At 40.6% G+C, this 22,500-nt stretch overlaps 2 protein-coding genes across 4 annotated transcripts in view; one reads left to right on the top strand and one right to left on the bottom strand.

Moving 5' to 3' along the window:
- The window catches only part of LOC137647028 (obg-like ATPase 1), a 242,122-nt gene that overhangs the window by 122,262 nt on the left and 97,360 nt on the right, over nucleotides 1-22,500 (top strand). The window lies entirely within an intron of this gene.
- The window catches only part of LOC137647027 (obg-like ATPase 1), a 39,340-nt gene that overhangs the window by 4,023 nt on the left and 12,817 nt on the right, over nucleotides 1-22,500 (bottom strand). Inside the window, exons 4-6 of the mRNA XM_068380141.1 lie at nucleotides 22,001-22,098; nucleotides 21,357-21,497; nucleotides 6,692-6,788 (exon numbers count right to left, since the gene is read on the bottom strand). Coding sequence (XP_068236242.1) covers nucleotides 6,692-6,788; nucleotides 21,357-21,497; nucleotides 22,001-22,098 — 336 coding nt within the window. The remainder of the gene's footprint in view (nucleotides 1-6,691; nucleotides 6,789-21,356; nucleotides 21,498-22,000; nucleotides 22,099-22,500) is intronic.

Raw genomic sequence — 22,500 nt, 5'->3', positions numbered from 1 at the left:
TCAAATAAGGAGCTTGAGGTACTAAACCAGCTGTTGTGCAGACACTACAGGACCAACAGAGAACGTATCGAGGTTCCTGTGGGTCACGTCTCACAAGTAGTGGGCGATGAACGTCGTTTGGCATTTCCAAACACGTGCTTGTAATACCTGTGTCAGAGTAGTTCTTTTTGAAGGCCAGGGATGTAGCAATGCCCCTGATATCATGAGCTCAGGGACGATGTGCTGGAGGAGGGTCGGGATTCAGGGCAAAGTCAATGACTTTGCGAATCTATGCAGATTGTGTTCTTTGTGACCCTCCTCTTGGTTCTGCCCATGCTTACGAAGAATGTGAACACTCTGGGCCGAGCTGCTGCTGTTCTCTTGAGGTGTAGCCCCAAACACCTTACTGGGCAAAGTAACAGATGATCTGGGTCGTCAGTTACAGAGCGGAGACTCGTTATCCGGAGGGATTCGAACCTAGGAGTCTTTGCAATAAATTTAGGGACAAAGCTGAAGCTTACCATCTCCCCATCCCTGTGAATGGGTGACATCATAAGATAGACCATGCAGATCAACTCGTTTGGCTGATGCCAAGGCGAGGAGGAACACTGTCTTCCAAGTCAGGTGGAGATCTGTTGCCTGGTGTAATGGTTATTGTGGATCGAAGAACTCAAACTACGTTCCATGGGGGAGGTCTCACTTCCGACTGAAGACAGGTAAGTTCATAACTTCGTATGAGGAGGGAAAGTTCCAGCGATGAGGAAATGTCAATTCCTTTCAGTTTAAAGACAAGACTCAAGGCTGAGCGATAGCCTTTAACCAATGAAACTGAAAGACGCATTTCTTCCCGCAAATACACGAGAAACTCCACTATTAATGGAATAGTGGCATAGAGTGGATTGAGACCCCTTCCACAACCCCAACCACAGAAGACATTCCACTTCGCCTGGTAGACTGAGGCTGAAGATTTTCACAGATATCCAGACATCATTTCTGCAACGTGTTGCAAAAGTTCTCTCTGTGTGAGGAGATGCTGGATAGTCTCCAGGCGTGAAGACGTAGCGAAGCTACTGCCTTGTGATAGATGTTGACATGTGGTTGTCTGAGTATAGAGTATTGTGTCCTGGAGGAAGTTCTCTGGGGAGCTCCGTCAGGAGCAACAGAAGGTCTGGGAACCATTCCGCATGATGCCATAGCGGAGCTATGAGGGTCATTACAAGATTGACCAATGCTCTGGTCTTGTTGAGTATTGTACTCTTCTCATTAGACAGAATGGTGGGAATGTGTATAGGTCTATGTTGTTCCATCATTGTTGGAATGCATCTTGCCACAGAGCCTTGGGATCTGGGACTGGGGAGCAGTACCGTGGGAGCCTGAAGTTCAGGGCCATTGCAAACAGATACACAGTCGGAGATCCCCACAAAGTCAGGACTTTATTGGCTACTAGATGATCCAAAGACCATTCGGAACCCACTATCTGCGATGCTCTGCTCAGATTGTCGGCGAGGACATTCCTCTTTCCTGGAATAAAGCGAGCTGACAGTGAGACCGGTTAGTATCTCTACTGCTAGATGGGTTAGGGGCTGCAAAAAAGTACTTTCTTGCTTCTTGATGTAAGCCACTACCGTGGTGTTGTCGCTCATCACCACCACTCAGTGACACGCCAGGAACTGGTGGAACTCTTAAAGGGCCAGAAAGACGGCCTTCACCTCTAAGAGATTTATGTGAAGGTACTTTTCGGCCCCTGACCAAAGGTCCGCGGCTGTGTGGTGCAGCACGTGGGGCACCCACCCTTCCTTTGATGCATCCGAGAACAGCATTTAATCGGGCGGAGGGACGAGAATATCGACACCCTTCAGCAGGTTCTCGTCTGCCAACCACCATCCGAGGTCCGTCTTTTCCTTTGATCCCATGGGAATCAGTATCTGGGGAATAGAAGGCCTGATTCCAATTGGACTTTAGACGCCACTGGAGGGATCGAATCCTGAGGTGACCATTGGGAACTAGAAGGGCCGAGGATGATAGGTGCCTGAGGAGACAGCCACTTTGGGGCAGAGAGTTCTTCCCGTCTAACGAAAGGTCTTGCTACTTTCCTCAGCCTAGCCATCCTGTCGTCTGATGGGAAAAGTTTGTGCAGATTGGCATCTAATACCATGCCCAGGTATACCAGTCTTTGAGTGGGAAGCAGGGAAGACTTCTCGACGTTCACCATAATCCCTACATCTTTGAAAAGCCTCAGAAGTTTGTCCCGGTGCTAAAGAAGGGTTGCCACCGGGTCTGCCAGGATCAACCAGTCATCCAGGTAACGAAGGAGACGGATGCCAAACCTGTGGGCCCAGGAAGACCCATGAGCAAATACTCTTGTGAAGACCTGGGGTGCTGTGGAAAGGCCAAAACACAGCACCTTGAATTGATATGTCTTGTTGTTGATGTTGAATCTCAGATACTTCCTTGAAGACGGATGGATTGGGATCTGGAAGTATGCGTCCTTCAAATCCAGTGTACACATGAAGTCTTGTGGTCTTATCGCTAGTCTGACTGTGTCTGCCGTCTCCATGCTGAAAGAAGTCTGTTCGACCAACTTGTTCAGAGCTAAGAGATCAATGACTGGTCTCCACCTTCTAGACGCTTTTTTCATAAGAAAGAGTAGACTGAAGAAGCCTGGGGACCGGTCGAGGACCTCTTGGAGAGCGCCCTTCTCCAACATGGTTTGGAATTTGGCACAAAAGGCCTGCCCCTTTGCTGATCCCATCACAAAGGAGCTCACCAGCACTGGATTCTTGGTCAATGGAGGGAGAGATGAAATGAATGGGACGCAATACCCTGAGCGAATCACGGAGACCGCCTCGGGTTTGGTGACCTATCCTAGCGTTTGCAGTTTTTACTGCCACCTCTCCAGTGTTTCCCTCCACGGTTGGACTTGTTGCATTTCCCGTCCTTGACAGGAAAAAGTTTCTTAGACACCTTCGAATTAGTAATTCTTAGACTCCTTAGAATTAGAAATTACTTCCATTTTCTTCGATGACGATTTCACCTGGCTGATCTTTGGAGGCGCTGGAGGTCTGTAGGGCCAAGCTGTAAGGGCCCTATGAAGGAGGGAGTTCGTGTTGGACTTCCTCTACCTCTCCACAGCCTGCTCACCCTAGGCTCGAAGAGGAAGAACCACTCCATGGAGGAGGTTCGAAGCCTAGTGATCTCGGCGTTAGGAACCTGCTGGTAGTCTCTCGGCTAATGCGTCCCTTCGTTTCAGAATGGTATTGGCCCACAGGGTCGCTACCTGGTGGGCCAGAAACTCAATGGTGCAGGTGCCAGAGAGAAGAAAGGTCTCCAAAGCCTTCCTGGTACAATCCTTACTGAAATCCTCGGTTCGCACCAAGATTCCTACCAATCCCATCCAGCAACGAAGTAGCCTGCATGGCGTACTTCGCTACCTTCTCAGATGATGAGAAAGAGACCTGACGCAAAGAGAGCCTCTCTAGAGAGACTCCCTTCGTCAGCTCTTCTAGGAAGTGATGGAGAGACACTGTCAAGAAGGTTTTGTCCTTAATGTCGTAATATTTCCTCTGGTTGGCACCTGAAGGTGGGAGGAGTTTAGTGGATGAGGAAGAATGGAAAAACTCAAGAGATGGAAGACAGTTGGGAGGCGATCTCAAGCTGGACACCCTTTAACCCCCGGGGACCAGGGCAAAGCTACACTGGCTTTAGGAGGCTTTTAGGTGCCTTGCCTTCTTGAGGGGACGTTTCCAAATCTGGTAACATCTTAAGGGTCCTCATGATGGTCATATCCTGCCAAAAGGCGTGTTCTGACTCTTTCTGTTCTTCGTCCGAAGCTGGGCTGGCAGCAAGATCTTCATCCACCACCGAGGTCTCACCCTGAGGTGGATCGTGGCCGTCAACTGGAAGACTAACTCGGCTACTGGAATCCTCAGAGGAGTTCTGAGTCCTGGAGGAGTCCTTAAGTTTCCTCCTAGGCTCCAGGGCAGAAGGTCTAGATGTCGTGACCTCAGAAGAAAGAGAACAAGGAGCTGTAAGTGAAACTATGTTCTCTCCTTGGGGTCTTTCTGTCGGTGACGGAAGAGGAGAGTCCGACACTGACTCTTCCCTGATTGCCTCCAGAAACGGTGAATAAGGCACTGAGGGGCCGAGGCGACGGTGAAACCTTAGGGGAGGTTTCTACCCTAGGCGTCCTGATCAGGGTCAGCTTGACTCTAGTTGAAAGGACCTTATCAGGAGATCCCCTCTTCCTCTTCAGGGGGAAAGAAGCATTTGTGATCCTTACTCCCAAATCGGTAGAAACTGTTGAGGCTTTTGACGGATGTGAAGGAAGCATGGGGGCGAAGGCTTAAGTAACCGCCCTGGTTAGGGCAGTTACTCAAGCCTTCGCCATGGCTGCTTGCTTCTCGAAGCACTTCCTGATAAATCCCCTGAAAGGAGAGCGGATAAATGGTCCTTCCGCAGGGTCTCCAAAACAGACGCTGAGGATTTAGGGGCCGTAGAAGCAGATTCCTTTCTAAACGCTGGAAGCTTAGGAATCCTGAAATCCTGAAACTTGCCCCTACCTCCTTCCCTGGCAGTTGCGACGTTCAACGTTTGTGGGGAGGGGAGTGGGGCAACGAAGAACGATCGTTACTCACCCTACCTTTTTTGGAGTCCACAACCACCGCTTTTGGTGGTTGCAGTTGGAGATCCTCTCTTGCAAGAGAATGGTTAACGAAGTGTTGGGGAGCGACGAGAAGCCTTCTGCTAACAACACGAAGATCGATGGCTGGAAGAATGATAGGAGGGAGTGTGTTCCCGCATTAGAAAGCGATACCGTGGTAATGTGGGATCGATCGTTACAACTGCCCGAGAGGCAGGTTGGTACAACGCTAAGGATACGACTCACGCGTTGCTAGGAGTGAAGACTGACCAATGAGCGACGTTGAAGAGGCTCACGAACAGGTGAGCGAACATGCTCCACTGGAGAGCGAAGTGATGGTTTAGGAAGGCTCTGATGTATAGATGAGTGCTGGTTCATTGGATGATTGATACGTGTTTCTCAAAACGGCGAAGGTTTACGCTAATCGTGAGGTCGATGAGGTGAATGCCGTCAGATAGGCGACCTCTGACGAGCAGGTGACCATTGCCAAGCAGGTGAACGCTGAAGAGCAGAACGCTGACGGGCAGGCAAACGCTGACGGGCAGGCAAACGCTGACGAGCAGGCGAACGCTGACGAGCAGGTGAACGCTGACGAGCAGGTGAACGCTGCTGAGCGGCCGAACGCTGACGAGCAGGCGATCATTGTAGGGTAGGTGAACGCTGACAGCCAGGTAAATGCTGACGAGCAGGAAATTTCCAATGTGGAAGCGATTCCCGCATTGTTGGCGATTCTCGCTTAGTGGTAGTATGAAGCGAAGTCGAACGCGTAGGTGATTCACGAGAAATCGATCGCTTAGGTGGAAAGATGTCATTCGTTGTCGATGGCCAGGCGATACACGTGTTGGAAGCGACGACATAGGCGATTTACGTGTAACCACACGCTTAGGTGGTACACAAGAAATCGATCGATGACGACGGTCAGGCGATTCATGACCTATAGACATGCTGGTGTAGAAGTAGCTCGATGCCGAAGGTCAGGTGATTCACGCGCTGAAAGCAATGGAGAAGATGATTCACGAGTAACCAACCGGTTAGGTGGTACAAGAAAAATCGCTTGATGACGATGGTCAGGCGATTCACGAGGTGAAGGTGTAGGCGAATCACGCTTTGCTGGACGATGGTGAGACTGTCGAGCCGGAGAACGATGGGCTGGTGAGACGTAGAGTAGAGTGACGAGACGAGATCGGAGACGGAGCGAAGGTTGAACAGTTTTTTTCGAAGAAGAAGACTGAGGAGGAGTGGAGGTGAAGAGACGTCTCTTGGCCGTTGGAGCAAGAGCACCCTGAAGGCGAAGAAGACGGACACGGCAAAGTCGCCTGCCGCCGACACGACGATGTAGAAGCGTGAGATCAGCATGCATCCGAAGAGGAGTTTCTATGCGAGACCCTTTACTCAAAAGGGAAACACTCGCCGGAAAGATGTGCCTCGGACTTTGCTCTCCCCCCCCGAAGGATGTTTGTCAGGGGAAGGAGCGAAGTTCTTGGTCACGGAAGATGGAGAAAAGGACGCAGTCGCAGTCGCAGCAGGGAGGGCAGCAGAAGAGATCCTCGACACCAAGACTTCTTCTTCCGTCTACACCCATACTTGATACTCGCTACACTTGTTATCTTCGTCGTAGTACTGTCTTCTGCAGACGAAGCAAAGACTGTGGGGATCCGTTTCCACAGCAAACATGAACTTCCAGCAGGTGCGGCCCTTAGTTCCGGAACAAGTCTGCATGGCCGTAGGAGAACACAGCACTCATACACATACACTGAAAGTAAAAGCAAAAAAGCGATTAATGGCAGTCCAAAAGCAAAGCGAGTGCAATCCCAGGTGTGTGAGTGGGAGGGGTAGTAAGCAACCACCCACCCTAACTAGCGGGATGGGTAGTTGACCCTCACTAAATTTTAATGGCTCGTCCTTTCAGCTTCCCCGAAAATAATACCCCTATAAATAGCATTGGTTTGTATTCCAGTTACGCAACAGATATAAAATTCAAGCCACTTTGTCGGAATGAAGTTTTCAGCTATTTAAAAAGGGACTCCCTAATATTATAGATTAAGAAATATTTATTACACTGTAAAACCGTACCTGAATAGTCCAGGCTTTAACTTCATCTGGGCCTGCAGTGAAGAAATACATCAACTGTAAAGCATTGTAACCCTGTAGGATGATCTTGTCAAGAGCACTGAAAAAATGAAATTGCAGTAGTAATCACAAAAATGGTAGCAGATAGTGATCTGAACACCCAATTAAATTAATAAAAATAAATACTGTTCTGTATGTAGCCCATAAATTTCCTGAAGAGACAAGTAAGTGACTATTCAAATATTTCACAAAATGAAAACAAAATTAACGGAATTCCCCCTAACTTCTATTTTCCTGATTTGATTTTCTTACAAGATTCCTTTAACCTTAATGACTCTTATAATCAACAATACATACAGCTTAGAGCTGTTTCAAGAACATTCCTCATTATGAACATAAAAGGTAGACTGTACTGGAAAAATAAATTGTCGGACATTACTGGTAAACAATAGCCATTCGGAGTTTGATGTACAATATTTTCATAAAGAAGTGTATAGTTAATCAAGTGCATCAAAGAAATTTTATAACGTTCTTATTCTCAGAACAAAATTACCATATTTTCTCACTCTCATACCCTCAGTATTATACTTATTGCAAAGTTACAAGATTGCAATATGTTTATAATATATTTTTGACTATTTTTTTTGACATCATTAACTGTAAAATAAGTGGTTTGAAAAATTTACACAAACAGAATTATGGAGAAAACAGCTTTTGGAAATTTTCTAGATATAAATAATGATAATAATAGACACAAATTCATTGCAGGTAGAAAATACAGAGCAAAATGACATTTATATTATTCTGTCCCAAGGTTCAAACATTATGACAGTGTTGTCCACTTATTGGCAACGGTATGAAATTCTGATACTTGTTTTAATGTACTTTCTTCTTATCCGTTACATCTAGTATTCTTTATTACATCATCTGCCTTTTTCAGGTTTACCTTAGTTGTCTACCAGTAACTCAAATTTTTTAAAGATTGAAAAGGGTTTCCATATATTTAAATACAGAAAGTAAGGAAAAAGATACAAGTTTATGTATCTGGTGCAGGGATTAAAGTTGACTTTTTTTATTCTAAAATGCATAAAAAAAAGTTGTTTTGTGGAATAACAATACGATTAATCTGCCTGCTTCCCACATTGTTAAACATTTTTTTTATTGAACTCGATCATTCTTTCAGAGTTACAATGTGTTTCATAGTTTCAATGGCTATCAATAGATTAAGATTTATTTCCACAGCTTAGCTTATGGGCATCACAGTTCCTCATTTATAATTTAATACTGTAATTCTGTTCCCAGTTATTGCAGTAAACCTTTTTTCCCCAAAAATTAAAATTGCAACATTAATACCTATAAATCTACTTTCACTAAGGGAATCTAAGTCTACTGCTGTGAAAAATACAAATATATCCACATGCAATTTATTCTGAAATGGTTTACTAACTAATTTGTCCTGTTGCTGATTTCTAAGAGGAATACAGTAATGTCCCCCTAAAAACAAACACTTCCTTTATTGGCAACCATTTTCCTATACATGGGTGTTTGAATACATCATCTTTTGACGCTTGGAATATACAGTATGAGGAAGTCTTTTCAGAACAATAGGTTGGTGGCCTTGAATACCAATTGGTGTAGAAAACCACATTCAACTTGCTGCTTCCTGATTTTGACTATCCATGATAAGAGTTAACTGTCTATTGTTTTCAATGCTAATGACTAAAAAAAAACATTGTTAGAGAATAATAAACACGACAGTAGCATTTTGTGACATAGTCTACTCAGAATTTGGATGCAAGAATTGGTCTCAACACAGCAATCTAAAGTTAATTTGTATTTGATTCTTCCTAGCTATACAACCCTGAGTTCTTTAAAATCACAAATTTCAAAAATAATTTTCATTTTTCTTAACTATAAAAATCTAAGTCCTTTAATAGGAGTATGCTTTTAGCTTGGCTGGAACGTCGGCCGTTAAAATTCAAAACGAGGTGTCAGTAGTTATACATGGGTGGTGGGGAAGTTCCGGGCCCTTGAAAGTAGCCTACACTGAGTAGCCACTTTTACCTTCACCTAGGGCTTATAAGGTTGTTAAGGCAGGTAGTGAGACTTGAAGGACTCAGGTTTGTACAGTTAGGAAAAATACAAAATAATTTATAAATTTGTCATGTGTTCCTATCGAATACAAACCCTTCTCCTTTAATACGATTCACCCTTAGTGGGGAGGAAACTGCTATAACCATATTGGCCAGTTTAAAATCCAGGGATGTTAATAAATTCAGAATTGATAGAGGTGCGTGAGTGTTGATTCCTACCACCTACCTACACCCGAGAATAGATTCTCACGAGTTGGGTTAGGTTTCTTTCCACTGACAGAAGGTCGAAGAACTTTTATCCTTGAAAGGACAGGTTGTTACACTACAGTATGGCCAATTAGGCGTCATGAATCTAATATTCTATCTACTACCCCCTCGTAAGGAGGATGGGGGAAATACCTCTATAACTGACTTGTAAAGAGCAGAAGCTAGGTATGGAAGGTCATCTGCATCAAAGTCCGATCCAGCAAATAATGGAATGACATTAGCAACCCAAGAGAGGGGAAGAAAAATGTTGCAACTTTTACCTTAGAAGAGAGCATTCTTGTTCCATAGGGAGCTAAGCAACACAACCTGGTGAGCAGCTACAATGAAAATGTACTAAAGAGTTATATATATACTCTCATGGATGTTGTGCATAAATAAGTCAAACAAATATGAAACTAGTAAAGATGTTCCATTATCATCATTATCAGCTAAGCTACAACCCTGGTTGGAAAGGCAAATGGCTACAAGCCAAAGGGCTTCTACAGGGATAAATAGCCCAGTGGCAAAAGGAAATCAAGAAATAAATAAACTATACAGTACAGTATATGAGAATTAATGGTAACAAAGAGAAAATATCTTAAGATCAGTAACATTAAAATAGATTTTTCATATACAAACAATGAAGAGAAAATCATGTGAACCTGTTCAACATAAAACATTTACTACAAGGAAATTCTGAAATTCCAGATTCAACGGTCTGATTAGGAAGACCAATCCACAATGTGGTCACAGCTGGGAAAAAATTTAGGAATACTGTGTAGTATTGAGCCTTATGATGGAGAAGGCAAGACTGTTAGAATACTGCATACCTATTACTACATACAGGAAGGTACAGTCTGGGAAGATCTATATGCAGGATGGTCATTTAAAAAAAAATGTTATGCGTATTATTATTATTATTATTATTACTAGCTAAACTACAGCCCTAGTTGGAAAAGTAAGATGTTATAAGACCAAGGGCTCCAACAGGGAAAAATAACCCAGTGAGGAAAGGAAATAAGGAAATAAATAAACGATCTTAGAAATAATGAGCAATTAAAATAGAATATTTCAAAAACAGTAACATCAAAACATATTCCTTATATGAAAGACTTTTGTCAGCCTGCTCAACATAAAAACATTTGCTGTAAGTTTGAAGTTTTGAAGTTCAATCGATTCAACTACCCAATTAGGAATATCATTCCACAGCTTGGTCACAGCTGAAATAAAACTTCTAGAATACTGTGTAGTATTGAGCCTAATGATGGAGAAGGCCTGACTATTAGAATTACCTGCATGCCTAGTACTACGAACAGGACAGAATTATCCCGGTAGACCTGAATGTAAAGGATGATCAGAATTATGAAAAATCTTAAGCAACATGCATAACGAACTAATTAAACGACGGAATAAGAAATTTAATAGATCATAAGTTCCTGTCCAACGGATTAAGATGAGAATCAGCAGCTGAAGACCAGACAGGAAAACAATACTCGAAACAAGGTAGAATGAAAGAATTAAAACACTTCATCAGAATACATTGAGGACCGAAAATCTTAAAACTCTCAATAAGCAAATATTTTGAGCAATGGAAGAAGACAGACCTAATTTGTTTCTCAAAAGTAAATTTTCTGTCGAGAATTACACCTAAAATTTTAAGTCATACAGAGTTAAAGAAACTATCAATACTGAGAACCAGATGTTGAGGAGCCTATGTCATAGATCTACTCACAACCATACTTTGAGTTTTGTTAGGATTCTACTTTATGCTCCATAATTTGCACCATGCACTAATTTTAGCTAGTTCTCTATTAAGGGATTCACCAACCCCAGATCTAGACTCATGAGATGGAATTGATGCAAAGAGTATAACATCATCTGCATATGCAACAAGCTTGTTTTCTAGATCAAACCAAATGTCATGTGTATATAGTATGAAAAGTAATGGGCCAAGAACACTACCCTAAGGAACACCAGATATCACATTCCTATATTCAATATGGTGCCCATCAACAACAACTCTTTGCAATCTATTGCTTAAAAATTCAATAATAATGCTAAGAAACGAAACCAACTCCCAAATGTTTAAGTTTGAAAACAAGGGCCTCATGATTAACACAGTCAAAGGCAGCACTAAAATCAAGGCCAATCATATGAACTTCCTGACCAAAATCAAGGGATTTCTGTACAGCACTTTAGATTGTAGGAAGGGCATCATATGCTCCAAGGCCTTTATGAAAACCAAATTGCAAACTAGGGAACAGATGATTACCTTCAGCAAACCTTTTAAGAGGTTTTGTCAAATGACGTTAAAAACCTTTAGATAATGTGGGAGTTATGGAAATTGGGCAGTAATCATCTGGACTTGAGCTACCAAAAACACATTTACAGTGGTGTAACATTACCAATTCTCCAACATGTGCTAAAAGCTCCTTTTCTTGCTAACTTGATCAAAATAACAAATAACTTTCGAGCTGAGAAATCTGCAGTTTTTATAAAAAACAAAAAACAAATGAAAAATACCATTCGGGCCTACACCTCCATAAGCATCAAGGTCCATCAAGAGAGCTTTAACCCTGGATAGGTGCGGTGGGTCGTTTGCGACCCCGAGCGTCAAAAAAAAACTGGTTTTTCTCACGTGACTCACCCGTGACTGAATTTGTGGGTGATCGACCTGCAGGAGGTGTCTCCCCTACACGCTCTAGTAGTGTCCAGATGTGCATTGCTGTAGCTGTACTCCTTCCCCGATTTCTGAGACGCGTCGGGGTCGTTCGCGTCCGAGTTTACCCTTCTGAGGTAGTTTGCATAATTATCAAAGTTATTACGTATTATGAAATTGTCGTAGAATGGTGCAACTTGTATAGTTTATCAGTTGTGGAAAGTCTTGGTGGATTGTTTGGCTACCATGTGCATGTTTTTTTTTTTAGTTAAAATGTCGTTCATCACCACGAGGACCATTTTACCGCGAGTGCCCCTTTTTCATTTTTTTTCATTTTTTTGCCAAGTCATTTTTCCGTAAGATATTGCCAAATAGTGTCGTAAAACTTTTGCTTGTTTAGTGTTGGAAAGTGTGTCTAGATGATCTGGCTACCCATGCATGACTTTGTTTTTGTCAGATACGACGTAGTTATTGGTATATTGGGTATTTAACTGCGGTTACCAATTTCTGTTTTTTTTTCAATATTTGTAAAAATTACTACGTAGTAAGGAATTGCCGTATATTATTCATTTTTTTTTCATGTTTATGTGTTAGAAAGTGTGCCTTGATGGTTAGGCTAACACGTGCATGTCTTTTTTTTTATCTGAGATGTCGTATATTAGAATGTCGGGCATTTTACCGCGAGTGTCCCTTTTTAATTTTTTTTAATTTTTTTGCCAAGTCATTTTTCCGTAAGATATTGCGAAATAGTGTCGTAAAACTTTTGCTTTTTTAATGTTGGAAAGTGTGTCTAGATGATCTGGCTACCCATGCGTGATTTTGTTTTTGTCAGATACGACGTAGTTATTGGTATATTGGGTATTTAACTGCGGTTGCCAATTTCTGTTTTTTTTTCAATATTTGTAAAAATTTACTACGTAGTAAGGAATTGCCGTATATTATTGATTTTTTTTTCATGTTTATGTGTTAGAAAGTGTGCCTTGATGGTTGGGCTAACACGTGCATGTCTTTTTTTTTTATCTGAGATGCCGTATATTAGAATGTTGGGCATTTTTCCGCGAGTGCCCCTTTTTATTTGTTTTGCATTTTTTTGCTTAGTCATGTTACCGTAAGGAATTGGCAAGTAGTGTCGCAAAACTTATATTTTTATAGTGTTGGAAAGTGTTTCTAGATGATCTGGCTACCCATGCCTATTTTTTTTTAGCCAGATATGGCGTATATATAAGTATGTGTTCGATTTTCCTGTGATTGCCATTTTTTCGTTTTTTCCCATTTCTTTCAAAATTACTACGTACTAAGGAACTATCACAGAGTAATATTTCATTTATATGTTTATTTGTCGGAAAATATACCTTGATGGTTTGCCTAGCACGTGGCTGAAATTTTTTTTTTCTGAAATGCCGTATATTAGAATGGCCATTTTTCCACGAGTGCCCCTTTTTATTTGTTTTGCATTTTTTTGCTTAGTCATGTTACCGTAAGGAATTGGCAAGTAGTGTCGCAAAACTTATATTTTTATAGTGTTGGAAAGTGTTTCTAGATGATCTGGCTACCCATGCCTATCTTTTTTTTAGCCAGATATGGCGTATATATAGGTATGTGTTCGATTTTCCGGTGATTGCCATTTTTTCGTTTTTTCCCAATTCTTTCAAAATTACTACGTACTAAGGAACTATCACAGAGTAATGATTCCTCTAGATTACTACGTACTAAGGAACTATCACAGAGTAATGATTCCTCTAGATGTTTATTTGTCGGAAAATTTTGTTTACTTTTTTTTTGATTGAATATCATCAAATTTTTTTAGCTAAAATATTGTTTTACATTTTTTTTTTCGATTTTATTTCCCTTCAAAAAAAATTTTTTTGGTTCAGAATTTTAATTTTATAGTCGTAAAATAATCGACAATTATCCAGCAACCCACCATACAATTTTTATGCATATCCAATAATAATTAGATTAGTAAATAACACCTTGAAATTGACATACCCTTCCTACATTTCAAGTGGCAGATTAGGGAGTCTGAGTCAGTGTGGTTGGCGGCCATTTTGTGGACATATCCGAAGCGTAAGCTGCCCTATCTATATATATTCTTGTTCCCTATAGAATTTGTGATATTTTGGTATATTTTTACCTGCATAAATATCATATTATATATTAAATATATGTATTTTTTTTACGAAATTTCCAAGTACTCAAAAAATTACCTTTAGATATGGCCCCTGATATAAATGTAATTTACAAAATAATGAAGATTTTTTTACATATTTCTATTTTAGGATAACATATGTTTATTCCCTAAAAAAATTAGCCACTTCCTATTTCATTTGGGTACCCAAAAAAATTCATGAAATTTGGACAATTTTTTTTGGCCAAAAAAAGTTACCCTTTTTTTCTCATTTCAGATCTTCACCTCCATGGGTCTGACTTCATCCAAAATACATCAAGATGTGTCCTAAACATTCAAGAATCAATTCCTAAAAGGATTTGTGTATATATGTATAAACTTTTTTTTTATGAATTTTTATGTCAGGTCTTTTTTTTTTCTACTTAATTTTTTAAAATATTTATAATAAATAGTTTTTCTGCAGATGAGTAGTATTTATCTTTACAGTTGTTTTAAGCATTCATTGAAGTTTTTTTTGGCAAAAGAAAAAAGGAGGTTACTGCAAAAACTGATTTTTCAAGAATTTTTTTTGGCGTCGGGGTCGTTCGCGTCCGAGTATACCCTTAAAGGGGTGTCCGAGGACCGTACCTATCCAGGGTTAATTTCACGAGATCGAAAAGATAAACTAGTTAGTTTAGCCTCAGGAAAACAGGAATGAGGAAGATAAAGTTTCGCATCACTCTGCTTACTGTCCAACACATCAGCCAAAAGGGTTGCCTTTTCCTTTGGACAGTGAGTGACAGAGCCATCTGGTTTTAAATAAAGGAGGAAATGTTGCATCTACACCAAATAGTACAGATTTAAGGGTAGTCCACCACTTATGTTCCTGGGTTGTACCAGAAAGGGTTTCTTTTATGAATAAATTGTACGACAGTGCTAGCGATTAATATCCCGGTCAGCAATAAGAAGTTTAATACTTTGAAAGAACGTTTTCGTCCTCGCATTTTCTGGGCGTATTTTACGCTTTAGTCATATCAAGTTATCTATGACACTTTTTACATCCAGCATAAACATAACATAAAAATTGCAAATATATGAACAAGTACACAAAAAAATATGATGACTGTAACATAGAAAAATGTGTAGCAAACAATTACTTACGATACTGTCAAGAAACAAAAAACTGGGAGCCTCCTCTGATGGACTAGAGAGAAATGTTAATGGGAAATTGACATAAATACCTTTCCCTTGAATTCTTGAAGAAAAAGGAAATAAATAGGTAGTCTGGACAGAAAATGGTTATATAAGGGACCGGATCATCATCTTTCGCACTGTTATCCCTACAGTTAGGGGTCAGTCGCCTGATGCACCCTCTAAAATGCCTTTTATCAAAGTCATCCTCTTTACCAAACCTCTTCTCTTCATATCATCCTTCATCTTATCTCACCAACTAATTCTCTGCTGCTCTCTCAATTTTCTCCTCCAAACAGGTTCCTCCCAAGCCCTCCCCCACCATCCATCCTCAACACATGCATGCCCACAGCATCTCTGTCGTGGCACTCTTCACCTCTGTAACCTTTTTGTCTGAGATCCTACGTTTACAATCCATACATTAATACTGGTCTCTTTACTCTATGATATGGTAAATCTTTACTTTTAGCTTGATTGGCATCTTCATATCACATGCCAGTTGCGTCTCTGCACTTCCCCAAGAATGCTTTTACCCTATTCTCAACTTCAGCCTCAAATCCTCCCTCCTGATTTATAATAAATCCCAAGTAACTAAATTGTTCCACCAGTTTTATAACCTATAGTTTCAAGTATGTTTATCCTGTCCCACCATTCCTTACAGGTAGTAGGTTGGCTATGGCACCAGCTACCCATGGAGATACTACTGCTAGAGTTATTAAGTTATTGGGTCCTTTGACTTACCAGACAGACTACAGTACATTGGATCCCTCTCTCTGGTTACAGCTCATTTTTTCATTCCCTATGCTTGCACCGAATAGTCAGGCTTATTCTTTCTCCATTCTCCTCTGTTCTCATACACCTGACAACACTGAGATTACCAAACAAGGGGTTCACTACTGCATGTTCACTGGCTACTTCCCTGTTGGTAAGGGTAGAACAGATTTCTTAGCTATAGTAAGCAACTCTTCTAGGAAGACACTACAAAATCAAACCATTGTTCTCTAGTTTTGTGTAGCACTACAGCCTCTGTACCATGATCTTCCACTTTCTTGAGGTAGAGTTCTCTTGCTTAAGGGTACACTCGGGCACACTATTTTGTCTTATTTCTCTTCCTATTGTTTTTTTAGGCTTTTGTAGTTTATGTATGAAAGATCTATCTTACGGTTGTTACTGTTCCTAAAATATTTTGTTTCAATTGTTCATCACTTCTCTTGTAGTATACTTATTTCCTTTCCTCAATGGGCTATTTTTCCATGTTGGAGCTCTTGGGCTTGAAGCATCCTGCTTTTCCAACTAGGGTTGTAGCTTAGCTAGTAATAATAATAATAATAATAATAATAATAATAAAAATAATAATAACAACAATAATACATACATACATATACCAAGGCACTTTCCCCAATGTTGAGGGGTAGCCGACATCAAACAAATGAAACAAAAAAGGGGACCTCTTCACTCTACGTTCCTCCCAGCCTGACAAGGGACTCAACCGAGTTTGGCTGGTACTGCTACGGTGCCACAGCCCACCCTCCCCCGTTATCCACCACAGATGAAGCTTCATAACGCTGAATCCCCTACTGGTGCTACCTCCGCGGTCATCCAAGGCACCCGAGGAAGCAGCAGGGCCTACCGGAACTGCGTCACAATCGCTCGCCATTCATTCCTATTTCTAGCACGCTCTCTTGCCTCTCTCACATCTATCCTCCTATCACCAAGAGCTTTCTTCACTACATCCATCCACCCAAACCTTGGCCTTCCTCTTGTACTTCTCCCATCAACTCTTGCATTCATCACCTTCTTTAGCAGACAGCAATTCTCCATTCTCTCAACATGGCCAAACCACCTCAACACATTCATATCCACTCTAGCTGCTAACTCATTTCTTACACCCGTTCTCACCCTCACTACTTCATTCCTAACCCTATCTACTCGAGAAACACCAGCCATACTCCTTAGACACTTCGTTCCTAACCCTATCTACTTGAGATACACCAGCCATACTCCTTAGACACTTCATCTCAAACACATTCAATTTCTGTCTCTCCGTCACTTTTATTCCCCACAACTCCTATCCATACATCACAGTTGGTACAATCACTTCCTCATTATTATTATTATTATTATTACTTCCTAAGCTACAACCCTAGTTGGAAAAGCAAGATGCTATAAGCCCGGGGGCTTCAATAAGGAAAAAGCTCAGTGAGGAAAGGAAACAAAAAATATAAAATATTTTAAGAGGAGCAACAACATTAAAATGAATATCTCCTATATAAACTATAAAAACGTCAACAAAACAAGTGGAAGAGAAATAAGATAGATTAGTGTGCCTGAGTGTACCCTCAAGCAAGAGAACTCTAACCCAAGAAAGTGGAAGACCATGGTACAGAGGCTATGGCACTACCCAAGACTAGAGAACAATGGTTTGATTTTGGAGTGCCTTTCTCCTAAAAGAGCTGCTTACCAAAGCTAAAGAGTCTCTTCTACCCTTATCAAGAGGAAAGTGGCCATTGAACAATTACAGTGCAGTAATGAACCCCTTGGGTGAAGAAGAACTCTCTTTACATTCATGCCCAACCCTCTATCTTTTACTACTCCCTTAACTGCTCCCAACACTTTGCATCCTTCTTTCACTCTCTAATGTACATCTGCTTCCACTCCACCATTTGCTGCAACAACAGACCACAAGTACTTAAACTGATCCACCTCCTCAAGTAACTCTCCATTCAACATGACATTCAACCTCGCACCACCTTCCCTTCCCGTACATCTCATAACTTTACTCTTACCCACATTAACTCTCAACTTCCTTCTCTCACACACCTTTCCAAATTCTGTCACTAATCGGCCAAGCTTCTCTTCCTCGTCTGCAACTATTACAGTACCATCCGCAAACAACAACTGATTTACCTCCCATTAATGGTCATTCTCGTCTACCTGTTTCAATCCTCGTCCAAGCACTCGAGCATTCACCTCTCTCACCACTCCATCAACATACAAGTTAAACAACCAAGGCGACATCACACATCCCTGTCCCAGCCCCACTCTCGCCGGAAACCAATCGCTCACTTCATTTCCTATCCTAACACATGCTTTACTACCTTTGTAGAAACTTTTCACTGCTTGCAACAACCTTCCACCAACTCCATATAACCTCGTCACATTCCACATTGCTTACCTATCAACTCTATCATACGCTTTCTCCAGATCCATAAACGCAACATACACCTCCTTACTTTTTGCTAAATATTTCTCGCATATCAGCCTACTGTAAAAATCAGATTCATACAACCCCTCCCTCTTCTAAAACCACCCTGAACTTCTAAGATTGCATTCTCTGTTTTATCATTAATCCTATTAATCAGTACTCTACCATACACTTTTCCAACTACACTCGACAAACTAATACCCCATGAATTACAACACTCATGCACATCTCCCTTACCCTTATATAGTGGTACAATACACGCACAAACCCAATCTACTGGTACCATTGACAACACAAAACACATTAAACAATCTCACCAACCATTCAAGTACAGTCACACCCCCTTCCTTCAACATCTCAGCTCTCACACCATCCATACCAGATGCTTTTCCTACTCTCATTTCATCTAGTGGTCACCTCACTTCCTCTCTTGTAATCTCTCTCTCATTCTCATCTCCCATCACCGGCACCTCAACACCTGCAACAACAATTATATCTGCCTCCCTATTATCCTCAACAGTCAGTAAACTCAAAATATTCCGCCCACCTTTTCCTTGCCTCCTCTCCTTTTAACAACCTTCCATTTCCATCTTTCACTGTCTCTTCAATTCTTGAACCAGCCTTCCTTACTCTCTTCACTTCTTTCCAAAAGTTCTTATTTTCTTCATATGAATGACCCAATCCATGGCCCAACCTCAGGCCAGCTGCCCTCTTTGCCTCACTTACCTTGCAGTTTATTTCCACATTTTTCTCTCTATATCTTTCATACTTCTCTACACTATTACTCTGCAACCATTCTTCAAAAGCCCCCTTTTTCTCTTCCACTTTTACCTTCACTCCACCATTCACTGCCCTCCTTCATGCTGCCTCCAACAAACTTCTTGCCACACACATCACTTGCAATTCCAACAAAATTTTCTTTTACTAACTTTCACTCCTCCTCTAAATTACCAGTTTCTCTTACTTTCACTTCGTCATATGCCATTTTCAACCTTTCTTGATATTTACTTTTTACCCCCGGTTTTTTAGCTCTTCAACCCTCACTAGCTCCCTTTTACATCCACCTACTCTATTCCCCCACTCTTTTGCTACAACTAATTTTCCTTCCACCAAAAAATGATCAGATATACCGTTAAGCCATACCCCTAAACACGTGCACGTCTTTCAATCTTTTAGTTATCAACACATAATCCATTAACGCCCTTTCTACCACTATCCATTTGCCACTCTTACCCATGTATAATAATAATAATAATAATAATAATAATAATAATAATAATATTGCTCACCCCGGCTTCAGTCTCATCCTCATTTACTCTCAATCCACCCGTCTCCAAAGTCTCCTACCACTGTACTGTATAACTCCTTTCTGTAAGTCTCCTTCATTTTCAATGGTAATCACCAAATTATCTGCATATACAGTAGTAACTCCCACATGCTCTTTATTTCTGATTTCTTGACTTAACACATCCATGACTACCAAAAAAAAAACGGGCTTAATACCAACCTCCGGTGTAATCCAACACTAACTTCAAAGGTCTCTGTTTTCCCAACAACTAGTATTACTTTGGTTTTGTTCTTTTTTACATCATCTCTACCATTCAGACCAACTTCCCCAGGAACTTCCTCTTCCTAAAGCACAAGATGTGATTGCGTAAATATAAGAAAAGGACGTTTTAGTGATAAAATAGATGGTTTTCATTAAAAACACTTAATTAAACATGAAATATAAATTTTCTCCAAGTCATAAATGCAATAATCTGAATTTATAAAATTCCAGGTAGAGATCATGAGATCGATGAGAGTGAGAGCTTCCAATGGTTGGCGAAATCTGTCCAAAGTGAGAGTGCACAAGATGGTTGTGTATGCTTTCGAGTATTCTTTTGAAGTCTCACACTGTATTCATTGAGGGTACAGGTGAATTCTCCACAGAAGGAAAAGAGTATTAGATTGGACTAATTGGGGAAGGGGTGCAAGGTTGCTTTCCCTTCAAAATTGTCCTTGGTATCTGCATTGTCTACAGTCCTAAGATTATCAACAAGGACGGTGGTTCTACGTTGGTTATTTTCACCTGCTCGGCAGGTAGGGAAGATTGCTACTTAATAGCCAAGGCTTGTAATAATTTATGTGTTGACGGTATGCCTTCTAAGCCTAAGGAAGGCCATAGTGTCCATATGGCCATCTCTTTAGCATCTTAAGCAATTTCCAATATCTTACTCATCGGAAAAGTGCTAAACAGCAAGATATTGCTACTTCACCTGCAGGGGCTATCACTGATTCTTTTGTTGTTTGCCTGAGGGCAATATCACTATCGTCGACATCCTTTCTAGAAGGGACAAAGGTCAGATTACCAGAAGAAGAAGAGGGCCGATGTATTTTCTAAATTTTGTAGAAGATCCCGACATTGATTGATCTTGTTTTTGCTTCTTTGTTTTCTCCCCATATTTCATCCACCGCTCTGACACCCAATTTCTGCACTCATTGCAGCAGGAAGACTGAGAACAATTATGCTCTTTGCAAGAGGTGCATAAAAGATGGGGATCCACATTGACTTTGCTCATAAAGAAGCCGCCCTTTTGTGCAGCAACTCCAGGCCATGATCACATGTCCACTAATGGTTTCAGCATCACCAATCACACTTTCAGCCTTTTAGTGAAAATAGAAGAAAGAAAAAAGTTAAACAGCCAGAGTAGGAGCACAGAAAGTACGTTTCCACATCTTGGAGACTGATTTCAAAGTGGTGTATCAGTGTGCTGGCGAGGAATCAGGGCTAATCTCCCCCCCCCCCCCCCCCCCCCCCCGGGCACCCAATGGCACACCTTGTTAAAATTTTAACAGCTGAAATCATACTCCCCTTTTATGGGATGAGCATTAGTATTCATGTAAGAACAACTAAAATTTCAGCTAATTTTTTATTCTATCAACAGGAAAAGCAACAAACGAAAGGAGCGTTTAGCAAAATGCCTTCCAACTGAGGACAGAAAATACATATAATCCTCTTTGACAGTGGCTCAAATGCCTTTCTGTTTACTAAAGGACTCAGCTGAAAATGCTTTCTGGTATTGCACATCAATAATTCAAAAGGTTGTCCATTGCATAAAGCCTTGCAATACTCCATAATAAAGTTCTTGATTATATTCCATCTTTACAAGAAAATCTTTACATACCTATTAACACCTTTCTCCTTGAGGAATTCCTTTTTGGCTTCAGGATCCAGGTCAATTAAGGAGGATTCGAGGACACCCGAGAAGGGAATCAATATGGCTCCAGGGTCATTGGTGTCAATCCACTCCTTTATTTTCATTAACCTATAAAAATGCAGGTACAATAAGTACTGTAAATTATTTTCTTACATAACAAACTTTACACCTTTAATATAATAAATCAGTAGGTCATATTGATGAAAAACTTAAAATAAAGAGCACACTATACACTGGAGCCCACAACATACATAATACTACCTGAATAATCTAATTAAATATTCATAAAATGCATACAATCTTTGTAGCCTTGTAATACTAACTGAATATCCATCTTAATAATATTCAGGTAATGCATTTACCCATTGAGGTATATATTCAATTTCAGAAATAGCCTTCCTATATCACCCCTATATGAATAAAAGTAAATTTTACTCCTCATGCTTTCTTCAGTTATATAAAATATCCAATTTTTACATAAAGCACAACAGATTCACTGAAATACTCCCTAGATCAAGGTCACCTAAGATATGTCTAGGATTATACTAAATAATCCAAGGAAAAACTTAGTCATCAGTTTACCAAATGAAAATTGAGAAATTATTTCTTACCACTTGTTCTTCTTACGGATGTAATCTTTCTCAGAAAGATTTACTAAATATATCATGGGTTTGCTTGTAATGAGTAGATGTCTGTTTAAGACTTCAATCTGGAAAGAAAAATACAATCTTAGAAAAAGAGCTTACATATTTCATAGCTTTTTGTGACAGGAATCCTTCACTTTAGAGAACTAGAGGAGCTTTTGTGTAGTTGAGCTTGAAATATAGAAGAGGTCGCCAGGTCAGTTCAGCCTGGAAAGTTATGAAAACCGGACATCTCGTTGATAGAGTTTTATGAATGAAGAGCCTAACTGAACAAAATCCAAAAAGGAGAAACTTTCTTTTGACCTCCCAATACTTACTGGAGAAGAGCTCCTCTATTGAAGGTTTCACAGGGTTCAAAACTTAAACAATGAGCGGAATTGCTACAAGATAGAAGGCTACTTATTAATTTACGTAGAGTATAGATGACCAGTTTATGTATTTACATAAGTATGTATTTTCCCATACAT

Source organism: Palaemon carinicauda, chromosome 9 (assembly GCF_036898095.1).
Source record: "Palaemon carinicauda isolate YSFRI2023 chromosome 9, ASM3689809v2, whole genome shotgun sequence".
In the NCBI taxonomy this organism is placed as follows: Eukaryota; Metazoa; Arthropoda; class Malacostraca; order Decapoda; family Palaemonidae; genus Palaemon; species Palaemon carinicauda.
Note: the sequence above shows the minus strand (reverse complement) of the source record. Positions and strands in the feature narration are given on the sequence as shown.